Below are 13,860 nucleotides of genomic sequence, written 5' to 3' on the forward strand. Positions count from 1 at the left end.
GGTGGCTCTTGTATTCTGGGCACTATTTCCTTTGAGGTGCAGAAGCTTCTCAGTTTAATATAGTCCCATCTGTTTATTTCTGCTTTCACTAGTTTGGAGAGTGCTGTTTCTTCCTTAAAGATGCCTTTAGACTCAATGTCATGGAGTGTTTTACCTACGTGTTGTTTTATATACCTTATGGTTTCAGATATGATACATTTGGATTTTACCTTGATACATGGTGTTAGCTAGGGATCTGAAGTACTTGCTATAGCAATTAGGTAAGAAAAAGATATCAAGAGTATCCAGATAGAAAAGGAAGAAGTCAAGCTCTCATTGTTTGCAGATGACATGATACTCTACTTAGAAAATCCTAAAGGCTCTACCAAAAAGCTTCTAGAAACAATAGGTTCAAATAGCAATGTGGCAGGCTACAAAATTAACACATGAAATTAATGGCCTTTTTATAGACCAATAATGATAGGAAAGGAATGAACATTCAGAAAACAACCCCATTCACATTAGTGCCACACAAACTCAAATATTTTGGAGTCAACCTGACTAAAGACATGAAAGACCTATACAAAGAAAACTATAAAACCCTGCTCCCTGAAATGAGAGGACAAGGGAAATGGAAACACATACCCTGATCAATGGATTGGCAGGATTAACATATTAAAATGAAAATACTCCGCAAAGCATTATACAGATTTAATGCGATCCCTCTAAAGATACCCATGACATTCTTCAAAGAAGTGGATCAAACACTTCTAAAATTTATTTGAAACAATAAACACCCTCGAATAGCTAAAGCAATCCTTGGGGAAAGGATTATGGGAGGCATTACTTTCCCCAATTTTAAACTGTATTACAAGCAATAGTTATCAAAACAGCATGGTATTGGAATAAAGGCGAACCCTCAGATGAGTGGAATAGGCTTGAGTACACAGAGAATGTTTCCCAAACAATCACCTAGTTTTTGATGAAGGAGCAAGAAATCTTAAATGGAGCAAGAAAAGACTCTTCAGCAAGTGGTGTTGGCACAACTGGTTAGCCACTTGCAAAAAAGGGTTCACTTTCTTGCACCATGGTCCTAGTATTGTTCCCCAGTACCACTAGTCCAACCATTAACCCACAGTCCGTCACATCTCTGAACCTTTCCAGCCCACATAGCCAGTAGTAATGCCCAGTCTCCTGAGTAATGCTTGTAGAACTCACAAAAATAGATATACATTATAAAATTTGAAACGACACAGCAAGTTGGTATAAATCAAACATAAAAACTATATTCAAATTGACACAAGAAATTGTCTCATGTACATGTTTATAAATAAATAAGTTATAGAAATGTTGATAAAATGAACATAAATTGAATATTTAAATTCATGTGTATGTGGTAATTTTACTTATGTTCTTTTAATTTTGCAAAAAATAAAAAATGAAAACTATAAACTTTCAAAATGATCTATTTTATAATTGCTAATATATTCTATAGTTATATAATATCAATAAAATTAAAAAGTTGTCCTATTGTATTTTTAAGCTGTAATTCTATTTTAGTTTTGTTTTGTTTTTTTGTTTTTGGGCCACACCCATTTGATGCTCAGGGGTTACTCCTGGCTAAGCGCTCAGAAATTGCCCCAGGCTTGGGGGAACCATATGGGACACCGAGGGATTGAACTGCGGTCCTTCCTTGGCTAGCACGTACAAGGCAGACACCTTACCTCTAGCGTCACCTCTCCAGCCCCTGTAATCCTATTTTAAATCATCTTTTAAAATTTCACAATTGTAATGTGAGCATTATAACTTTATTTGATTTTTAATTATTTTTTATAAACTAGGTTAATAAGTCCTTCAAAATCAAGCAAATTACACTAAAATGTTTAAGTCTGTGGCCTTTAGATTCAATTTTCCATATGAGCTTTACTTCTTACTAGTTGTACATTTTAGTTAAATTATATTTTGTTTGTTTATACTTTTCATAGCAATTTGCTTCTGAAAAGAAAAACAGTATCTGCCATACAAGGTTTCTACTGCAAAACTGAACGATCAATACAATTAACAAAATATAAAAATGCTTGGTAATGATGGTAAATATGAAATAAGCATTAGGAATTATTCTTGTTAGGACATTATAATTTCTTAAGAAGCAGAGAATATGAGTCACAATTACACTGAATAATCTCTTCTCATCCCTTATCATATTCTTTTTTCCCTAAGTTTTAATTCTGAATTGGCCTAATTGCCATAGAGTAATATTTTCAATTAAACATATTCGGTAGTGACAGTCTCTCAGTGCTTTCATTTTAATATTGTCAATTGATCGCATTTATACTTGTCTCACTGTACTGACTGCTTTAATGTCACAGAGACTTTCCCAGAACTTTCAAAAAAAGTTAGAAGTCATTGGATCTATTCAGCTTTCTCACTCCTTCATCCTGCCACAGATTGGAAAGCTGTGCCAAGGTTTCTGAGTAACAGAAAATAAGAGTATGTCTTTGAACTTTGCAGGGATACATCTAATAAAATACTGGAAAATATCTGCAGATTTCCCAGTGACATATTAAATGGATTTCCATTGCATATACTATAGTTTCAAATAACCACTATTTCCCTTTATTTTTATACTATTTTTATAATATATCCTTAATAATATGTTTGGGCTTTTATATATCTTAAAATTATTCTAGATAACCCTCATAATTCAGAGCTGGCTTGAATTTGACAAATTTTAAATTTTAAACATATTTTCTTTGGTTATGTAAGAATAATATTCCAGAAATTATTTATCTACATGAGAATGTATATATAAGATTCTTAAACATTTGTAGATAGTATATTTATTTCTTTTAGAAGACATAATTAGTTGTTCTTTTAGTTGTTGCTGCCTGTTATTGTTTGGAGACTGTATCTATAATTGCTTATGGTTCACTTATGAGTGTTTAGTGGACCCTATAGGCTTCCAAGAAACAATCCAAGGTTGGGAACATGCAAGATTCATCTGCTAAATTTACCTGAAAATTAATTATCTGGCCCCCTTGTAATATTGTAATTTTTTTTTGTTTTGTTTTTGGGCCACACCCAGCAGTGCTCAGGGGTGACTCCTGGCTGCCTGCTCAGAAATAGCTCCTGGTAAGCACGGGGAACCATATGGGACACCGGGATTCGAACCAACCACCTTAGGTACTGGATCAGCTGCTTGCAAGGCAAATGCCGCTGTGCTATCTCTCTGGGCCCAATATTGTAATATTCTTAAATATTGTATCATGAACTTCTTCAGCAATAAAGTGAATGATTTATTAGAATTTGACCTATAGGTTGTTAAATACTAAATTACTTAATGGATATAAAGTGTTCAAAACATCCTTTACATGGTGGTGCTCATGGATTACTGCTTAGAAGTCACTCCTAGCAGAATTGGAGAACCATATAGGATACTGGGCATCTAATCCAGTCTGTCCTGGGTCATTCACATGCAAGGCAAATGCCCTACTGCTGTATTATAACTCCAGCCCCAATTCAAAACATTCATATGACATAAATATAGAAAAAATATTGCGGTGCCTATGCAAAAAAATAACACAGATTAATATTTTTTTGGTAATTGTTGTTGCTTGTTTTTTTTTTTCTTTTCCTTTTTTTTTTTCCCACTGTGCTTTGATTCGCCTTTATTTTGGGACAGTGGTTAGTGTTTGGTTGTTGTCTTTATTGCTATGGTACTTTTCAGGGTTTTTTTGTCTCTTTGTTTTTTTGTTTGTTTTGTGGGGGGTTGATTTTTTGTATTATTTTTATGTTTTCCTTCCTTTTCCCTTTCTTTTCTTAAACTGACTTATATAGTTTCTAGAAGGACTCCTCCAATTTTTTGCTTGTTTGAATTTTTGCTCCTCCTTTTTTCTTTTTTTTTCCCTTACCTTCAAATAGACTCACATAACTTGAACCATCTTGTCCTGCCTCATAAATTGAGGGGGAAATAATGGAGGGCACAAAGACCAAACAGTCGTATAAACATTGAGTAGAAATAAAAATTTAACTTAAGGGCCCGGAGAGATAGCACAGCGGTGTTTGCCTTGCAAGCAGCCAATCTAGAACCTAATGTGGTTGGTTCGAATCCCGGTGTCCCATATGGTCCCCTGTGCCTGCCAGGAGCTATTTCTGAGCAGAGAGCCAGGAGTCACCCCTGAGCAATGCCGGTGTGGCCCAAAAACAAAAAAAACAAAAACAAAAACAAAAAAAAATTAACTTAAACACCAAATACAAAGCCAACTAAAATAGAATTGATACCCAATCTACAACAAGCTAGACTCAGAAGGGATCACTTATACTAGCATCCCATGGGGGGCAAAGGAGGGGCTATAATGGGATGCATTCTTGGAACGGGTGGAGGGAGGACAACATTGGTGGTGGGAATGCCCCTGATTCAATGTCACTATGTACCTAAAATACTACTGCGAAAAATTTGTAATCCATTTTGGTCAAAATAAAAATTATTAATAAAAAATGATTGAGGTTAGTATTTGCATGTTTTAAAATAGCTGTGCACTTTTGTTGCGTTTCAAAACAGCTATTTTGGTAGCAAATTTTAGTTCAACATGTCTCCATTTTTTGTGTAATAGTATTATTTATTGTTTAAATAAGTATTTCTCTTTCTCAACTGAATGTACTTCACTATGTAAAATCTGACTACCCAGTTAATGTAAAATGTAATGAGAACAAATTGTTTTTCAACTTGTGCTAATCTAATTCGAGCCTAGAGACTATTCGTTGTCATTTCTTCAAATAAAGCTGCTACTGTTTTTATCTCTATTACTTTGGTTCTTTTTTTAGTTTCTTTGGGGTTTTGTTTTGTTTTGTTTTTTTCTTTTCTTTTGGGGCATACTGGAGGTGCTAGGGCTTACTCTTGGCTCTTTGTTCAAGGATCATTCCTGGCAGTGTTCAAAAGACCACATTAGATGACAGAACAGCGAATCTGGATCAGCAACATTAAAAAAATGTGCCATACCCTCTCTATTATCTTTCTGGCCTTTCTAATCTTCAGTTATCATATAGACTGAAAAACTGGTACCAAACCAAACAAATCAAACATCCAGATAATAAATATGCATATATATAAATTCAATCAAGTTAAATGAAAAGTTTAAAACTAAGTATGTGTGAACTAAGTCTACTAGTGTAAAATTAGAAGCACCAAATGCATTATAAATTAAAGTACTTACTATTGGTTAGATTATGTTAATAATTAACTTAAAGTCATATACTTAATTCCCGGATGTTCCCATTCACTCTGCTTTGTTACAGAGACACAGGCTGAATCACAATTCCCAGCTGTCCTGGAAGTCTGCTTTATTGATCAGGAGGGGTACACAGCCAATGTGTTGAAAGATTGGTCCAATTCCGTTACAATGACAGGAAAAACAATTCTGAGCACATTCTCTACAGAGCGTGGGTCAGCAGCTTAATATTTATTTCAGTTTGGCAGTGAGCATGTGTCTTTGAAGACAGATGCTTAATGATAGCTCTTTGTAATGTTAATAATGATGAAGAGAAGATACATTTTAAAACGATATAGCAGTTTCCCAAAACAGATCATTTTAAGATTGCAAAATTCATGAATAACAAAGGCAATTCAGCAAATATTAGTTCCTGAATCATTAGGATCTTAAATTATAATGTGCATATTAAAATTTAATTTGGAGAAAAATTAATACTTACTGCTCTAAGATATGACATAACAGCAATTAATTGAGACTGATCTTGCCATAATTTATAACACCTATATACATGTAACTGTATAGAGTGTATGTATATCTATACGCATGTATTAATATATGCACGCACATTTACATATAGTTGGTAGGTTACTATAACTAGATATTTTATAAAAAACTAGACATTTTATTATATAAATAAGAATTTGAAGTATCAATAAAGTAATATTTTGAAGAGATCACACTAAGTGTCTTGCCCTTTGCCAGACATATTATAAATCAACGACTCACTAAAAAACATTTTAGAAGGCATCAGCTAAGTTTTAAAATGTACTTTTACTTCTCAGTACAAGTAAATTATCATTGTACTTATTATCCCCCAATATCCAGAGTTCCCTTTTCCATGAAGTACCATATCTGCACATGCTTATTAATGACCAGTTAACCAACATTTCTACAGAGCCCATATGCAGATATGTGGAAATTCATGATCAAATTCCATTTGAAATTATTCAAGCAAATTTTGCTTTGTGTCTTATCTTGCTTCTTTGAGGCTAGTGTTGCAACTCTATAGCAGGCATCTTAAACTAGGACATAGAAAATGTGTTTTGAAAATGGCAAAAAAAAATACGTGTGTGTGCCCCTTACTTTCTTACTATATAGCACAAATTTAATAGGCCTAGACATCTCTCTTTATAACATAATTATACCTTTGCATACGCTTATATTTTACAGAATAGAAAATAATTCTTGAAAAAGTTCATTTTAATGATTTTATTGTGACTCTTTCACAGTTATATTTAATGTACATAGTGACGGTGAATTAGGGACATTCCCACAGCCAGTGTTGTCCTCACACCACCCCTGTTTCCAGCACATACCTATCTCCTTTGCCCCCTAGACTGCTAGTGTAACAGGTATTCTTTGTATATAGCTTGTTGTAAATACTTTTTATATTATAACTAATATAACATTGTCTAAGAAAAATGGTGTGAAGTGGAAGCCAAGGAGGTTCCCAGGAGCTCTGGGGGGCCTGAATGAGTGAGTCAAAGTGAGGACTCAAGGATGCTGTGCTGTTTAGGTTCTGTGATGCTGGGAATTACTTAAGTCACAACAGCAGTATCCAGGGATCCAGTCACAACTAAAACCAGGGCTACAACCAATGCTTGTGAGAGAGACAGTTTGGCACCAAGGATCAAACCCAGATTGGGAGTTTACTAGGCATGCATAATCCCTGACTCACTATACAAATGACATTTTAGTAGTGAATTAGACTAAAACTTAATCTACCTTTTACCATGATAAAAATTTATGGTGGTCATTCTAGATTTATGATTTAGCACTAAACAAACTACAAAGATCAGAGCTCATTTTGTCTATTCTTAATTTAACTTTGAAACACTAATGTACATTTATTAGTATACAGACGATTAAAATGGTAACCTTTTATACAGCTAAATATTACTCTTGTACAACTAAATATTACTATTGCAGTAATTGCATGCTAAGAGATCAATTCAATAGACATGTTGGTAGCAATTGCAATGTCACCTAACTCCTGTCAAAAGTGCCATACAATTGTCTCTAGAGAATTATATTTATGTTATATTGAAATATAACAAAAGTAAGAAAGACAATAATTAAGATAGTCAAGCTAATTATTAAAATAATGAAGATATTGAATAAAGGAAAATACATTTTGAAGAATAAGAAATCTTTCTCTAGCTCTATCACATCCTTTGGCATAAGGAGTACTGAAATGTATCCAGTTGTTCCTTTTGAAAACAAAATTTAAGCTACCCAAGAAATAAGTCCAGAGACAGAAAGTAGTAGCAAAAGGACAGCCTACTTCAAACGATGCATTTTGAGTATGCCTATAAAATAAATGCTTACTAATCCTATAAACTACTATTAAATGTTATCTTATAAGCTACTAAATATAATCTTGATATTAAATGTTATCTTATAAGTCTTCTAAAAATAGACCATATTTAGCTTCTTTACAAAAATTAACTCAATGCTCTCCATAATATTCAGAAATTATTAATTTTGCTTAATATTTCCAGCAATTGAAATATAACCATATAAAATTCATATAGGGAATTTAAAGACTTTCCCATCATATAATGAAGAAAATTCTAAGTATTCAAGGTCATAATTTAAAATGAAGACTTCTCAGTGACTTTAAATAACGTTAACATTTTTTTTTTACTTTATCACCAGGCATTTTACAAGATGGACAATAAAACCTACATGGAAAGTGAATCAATTCAAATGATAAAATATCATGAATTCAATTGTAAAAATACATAATTAAATACATTAAATCTCTAAATGTATGTTCTTTTTTAAAATATAAAAGTATATATTAAGACTATCTGAATGCACTTATTAGAAATACTAGTCATACTACTCAAGCAAAGTCAACCTTCTGTATCCAAATCTATATTTATATATACTTATAACTATAGCTGTATTTATACCACACTCTGGTGCTAATATATGGGTGCAGTTTTCTTATTTTATTACTTCCTAATTAGCTTTTCTCTTTCACAATATATCGAATCCAGGTCAAAGCACAAATATGCATACTATTTCAGACTTAAGCAAAAAATAAAGCATCTTCTATTCTACCAGAGTTTAGTATTTTTGCCTCTTTTTCTCAAATTAAATATCTACAAAAATCTGCACAGTGTATCATTTCATACTGGATTGCTTTGTAAGTGTCAAAAGGAACCTTTTGAAAGAGGAACTAAGCATTTTCTGTGATAAAGCAAAGTGCCTGATAATGCCTTGCTCTGTCAGGAGAGCTGCCCTTGCTTTCTGCCTGACTGCACAGGAAAGGAGAAAGCAGAGAGGTGGTGAAGAAATGACAGCTTTCTGGAAGGTGTCTCTGATTTGAAGATTGTAATAGATAAGGTCACCTCAGTGTCAGGGCCTTGAAGGAAACTTCTTGTTTGACAACTGTGGCATGCAGTACCAATTTTGTCATTTGTTTGTTTACAGCATTTGGGAAAATGTCAGGGAAGCAATAAATATCCAAACCAAACAATGTGTGTGCTTTCAGCGGTAAATTCTTTTTTTATTTTTTTGTTAAGCCTGAAGGAAGGATTTCACTTGTATGTCTCTGGGTGATCCATTATATTCTAGTCAAATTTTTATTGATTCATTTATTTTAGTGAGCTATTAATTTAAGAAGTTCATTATACTGCTTCTCTTAGGAACTATGAATAAATTAAACATAGTAAAAGTGCTGTAAAAAAAATCTTACCAGGTGAAGATAAGGCATAGTAACGTTGATATCAAAATCAAAACTTGGTTAAACATTGCAGACTGTGTACGCTGAATGGCTCTATGTAGATCATTCTAAAATAATACAATAAACATATATTTAAATTTTTGGAGAGAACTAAATATACATAATAAATTCATTGCATAGCTTACTATGTATAAATATCAACTAATCCCTGTATATCTACTATGTATAAATAAGATAGATGTAATCTTATGTTTTTATATTTTGACAGAGCCAAGTGTCAAAACTTCAGTCTCATTGACATAAAAAAATGTTGATTCTCTATATCCTTTTTACCTTTACAACCAGCAATTAAAACCCAGATAATGATCATTCAAAACATAATTCTGATGCAATTTGTTGTAAATTTCTGGTAAGCAATATTGTAATATAGTTTAAATTCTAAGTGTCTCATTCTAATTTCCAAGTAAATGAATGTTTCTAAACATTTAAGTAAAATCACGAATAGAATTTCAGATGACCAAAGGATGGGGAGTGTGATATGTGTATTTGCATAGATACTGGAATGTACCAACTATCTCAAACCTCATAAAACCTAGATGACCTACTTTGCTAAACTCTGCTAATTCGTGCTATAGTTATTGGAATAAATTCCTAACCATGAAAATAATTAGAGAAAAATTAGTGTCTTGCAATATTAATGTACAATCCTTTTTTCTATTATTTCTATATTTATTTGTCCTTCTTTCACTGGTGACTAAGCAGTTACATTTTTGCTCCCTAAACACTTGTCATAAAAAATAAAGAAATGACAGGTGAAATTTTAATCAGTTTACTTTTAAAGTTTGTTGTAGGTAAGGTTATATGTAGAGGAAGAAAAATAAATGGTTTATTGAGATTCAGTGTTAATAAGATAACTTATTTAGCTCATGCTCTACTGTTGAAACTTAAAGCTTTAAATAAAATTTGAAATGAACAGGAATCAATAAAGTAAAACATTAGAAAATATACAAATCTAAACATAGATTTAGATCACTGGATTTAGATCACAAATAATGCATAATTTAGATTCAATTTTATACTGTTGATTTTTGTCATATAATAGTTATAGTAAGTAAAGTCCTAAGCATTAAATCATTTCTATAAGTCTGTCATTTATATAGATACCAGATAATTTAAACGTGATTTTGGGGGGAGCCACACCCGATGACGGTCAGGGGCTACTGCTAGCTATGCACTCAGATATCGGTCCTGGGTTTGGGGACCATATGGAATGCCCGGGGATTGAACCGCCATGCATCCTACGCTAGCACGCACAAGGCAGACACCTTACTGCTTGTCCCACTGCTCCGGCCCCTTAGCATGCTTTTATTAGGCAAAATTTAGCCATTTTGGATCAAGTAGTTTTAATAATGAAACTTTATTATTTTATTTAATGAAATTATACTGTTTATAAAAATAAGCACAAAAATATTGGAGTTCTAGATGATAAATTTCATTTGGTTAATTTTTAAAAGTTATACTGAGTATTGAACATATTCAACTCTTGGAAAAATATTCATGTTGGTCAAGCATTTGCCATGATTTTTGTTTATATATCATCTAAAGCTAAAACAAATTTGGAACCTAGAACAATTTTATCAGTATACTAAAAGTAATAATGTTGTCTCATATCTGGCAGTCTCTTTGGGTTAAATAGTGTGCCAGGGATTAAACCCAGGTTGGTTGCATGAAAGGCAAGTATCATAACAGCTGTATTAACGGACCCAACTGTGGTGACTTTCTGTATCTTTTCCAATTCCCTTTCTCCCCACTATCCTGCTCTCAACCAATCCACTTAAATATAAAAAGGATGATCTTAAACCAGGGATTTTTCATTACAAAATATTAGAGATTCATATATATGATACAAGAGACAACCTACAGTTAAGAACAATGGTCAAGATTGCTTTCTAAATCCTTTAAACCCTGCAACCCACTATGCCAAACACTGTCCCTTCAAGGAAAGAATTTTTTTTGAAATTTTTGGGCCACATGTGGTGACCCTCAAGGGTTACTCCTGATTAAATGCTCAGAAATCATTCCTGGCTTGGAGGACCACATTGGACTCTGGAGATCAAACCCAGGTCCACCCTAGGTCAGCCACATGCAAGGCAAGCACTGTGCTATCGCCCTCTCCGGGAAGTTATGATTTTTAGACTCACTAATACTTTGAAAATATTGAAAGTATAAGTATGTTCCTCTTTCTTTTAAATAAATTCAAAATGAATTTTTATATATTTATTTTATTTATATGGGGAGTGGGTCATATCTGGGAATTGCTCAAGGCTTATGTACTCAAGATATTAGTTAGCAGACCATATTAAGTGCTAGAGGCCAAGAGATCGAACTGCAGTCTATCCTATTCAGCTGCATGCAAGGCAAATGCCCTACCACTGCACCATTGCTCTGGCCCCAAGGAAATATTATTTTAATGATAAAATGAAAATAGACTTTATATTTGACCAATGAATATAAAAGTCATCATTGGTTTAGTGATATTTAGAAATCTAAATCATTTTGTTTTATTAATTTATTAATTTAATTTGTTTAATTCATTTATTAATTCTGTTTTATTAATTCATTAGTCTTCACAAAGATATTATTCCAGCAATATGGACTTTTTAATAATAAAATTTTTCATTCTTATTTTGGATATAACTGATTGTCCACTTCATATCAATTAATGTAGGCATTAAAAACTCAATAGCAATTCATTTTGAAAATATTTTACAAAGTTCTTTTTTATTTTAACAGAATTGCAATAAAACTGCTTAATAAGGTACTATATGTAGTTTGAGTTTATAAAAAAAAGAACTTACAAATTTATGTCAAATTTCCAAGAGAATGAGTTATATTTGTAGGAAAAAAATCAAAGTAAAAGAATTGTGACTAAGACCTCAAGCCATCTTTTTCTCTCTTTTTAAATCTAAAATTTAAAAAAATAAGAAATAATGAAGGATTTAAAAAGTATTTATACATTGACATTTCACTTTAATACTTACAATCATATTTTCCAAGTGCATGTTTTAGCAAGCCAACAGTATTAAGAAGACAGGACAAACAAATTCCTTAAGGAAGGCCAGAATATCTGAAAAACAAAATAGAAACTGAACTTTGACTTCAAAGTAGGAAATAGGGTGAGTGGAGTTGATAGCACAGTAGATAAGGTTGTTTTCCTTGCATGCAGCCGTCCTGGGACTGAACCTGGTTTGATTCCCCCAGCATCCAGATGGTCCCCTGAGCAATTTTCTGAGTACACCAGCCAAAAATAATCCCTGAGCACCAACAGGTGTGGCCCAACCACTCCCTCAATAAAAAATAGTAGGAAATAATATCAACCAATTGAAAAGAAATAAAAAATATTAAAATGTTAATAAAGATAAAATACTGATTTAAAATGGGACCAGGTACTTAATATTCATTTTATTAAGAAGATGCAAGAACCATATACATCTTTTTATTAACTTATTAATACATAACAAAATGTTAGATACAGAAAAATATGTTTCATTACATTTTGATATACCCTAACTGCTAATTATATCATTACTTTTATAATATGACAGTTTAAAAAAGCCATGATCTGTCTGCAACTTAGAGAAGCAGAATAGATAAGGAGAGAAGATTTTTGCCTTTTTATAGCATAATCAATTACTTTTTTATTAGAGATTCAAATATTATCAGTGAGATTGGAAAATTACATTCAATTAGAAGTATGTTTAATATATCATTAAATCCAATCCAATTTGCTCTTCCACATAAATCATGCAAATTAAACTAACTGTAAGAAGAAAAAGTTTGTTTCCACTTAGTCTCAAAATTAAAAAGAAAACCCTAAACTTGTCAGAAAACACAATCCCAAAATACATTGTGAGAATGATATCAATCAAAATTAAAACCTAATTTTGCAATGCAAAAATGGTTAGCTGCTTACATATGAAATGGCAGATGAATATGGTGAAATTTATAGTCCATGACACTTAGATAAAGAAACAAATTGCTATTGACTGTTGAAAAACCTTTCTTAAGAGAGATTTAAATTATTAAATTGCATGGTTAAACAAGATAAATTCTCATTATGAGAAACTTTTAAATACTTGCTTCCTGTTATTTAATATTTGCAAATTAGACAAAGAATAGAGTGATTTAGGAGTCAAAGCAACAGTACAGTAGACGGGCCCTCTTCCATTGCATGCAATCCAAACCTAGATTCAATCCTAGAATTGAATATGGTTTCTGGACCCCCATCAGGAATAATTCCTTTGCACAGAACCAGGGTTAATCCCTGAGTAAACAGGGTGTCTACACACCTCAAAAAAGAAGATTAAAGTGCTTATGTTTTAGTCGTTTTAGATCATACTGACAATGCTCAGTAAACATAATCCTCAAAAATATATTTATAAAAAGTTTTATTTTGGTCATTATATTCAAATCCTTTCTATTTATAACATTTTGCAATTCAATTATCATCTAATTTCACATACTTAACATATTATTACCATAATTCTAGATGGTCAAAATTTATTAATTTTGTTAATTATTAGTATTTAGATACTAAATCCTTATTGAGTCTATTAAAATTAAGAAGATTCTCATAAGACTTTACTGAGATAATGAAAGGGACCTGCAATTAATTATTTCCAAGATGAAGGTATTCGTAATATCTGTTCCCAGATGTTCCCTTTAAAGAAAGAATTGATAAAATGAAAGTCAGTTTTACAGAATTACATTACCCAGAGACAGGCAAGAGTCATATATAATCTAGCAGAAAAGTACACATTAGCAAGTTACTAAAATAAGTTTACATATAAAAATACAAAATCACAAGTTTATTATTGACTTTTAGGTAATATTTCTTTAGAGATTGAGGTGATAGTA

The 13,860-nt window shown here is 32.2% G+C and overlaps 1 protein-coding gene across 1 annotated transcript in view; it reads right to left on the bottom strand.

Annotated features, from left to right (window-relative positions):
• KCNT2 (potassium sodium-activated channel subfamily T member 2) overlaps positions 1 to 13,860 on the bottom strand; it is a 359,575-nt gene that overhangs the window by 205,472 nt on the left and 140,243 nt on the right. The window contains 6 exon segments of the mRNA XM_049769750.1: positions 8,956 to 9,050; positions 11,985 to 11,999; positions 12,002 to 12,070; positions 13,589 to 13,606; positions 13,609 to 13,631; positions 13,634 to 13,663. Of these exon segments, the coding sequence (XP_049625707.1) occupies positions 8,956 to 9,050; positions 11,985 to 11,999; positions 12,002 to 12,070; positions 13,589 to 13,606; positions 13,609 to 13,631; positions 13,634 to 13,663 (250 nt within the window).

This window comes from Suncus etruscus, chromosome 3 (assembly GCF_024139225.1).
Source record: "Suncus etruscus isolate mSunEtr1 chromosome 3, mSunEtr1.pri.cur, whole genome shotgun sequence".
Classification (NCBI taxonomy): Eukaryota; Metazoa; Chordata; class Mammalia; order Eulipotyphla; family Soricidae; genus Suncus; species Suncus etruscus.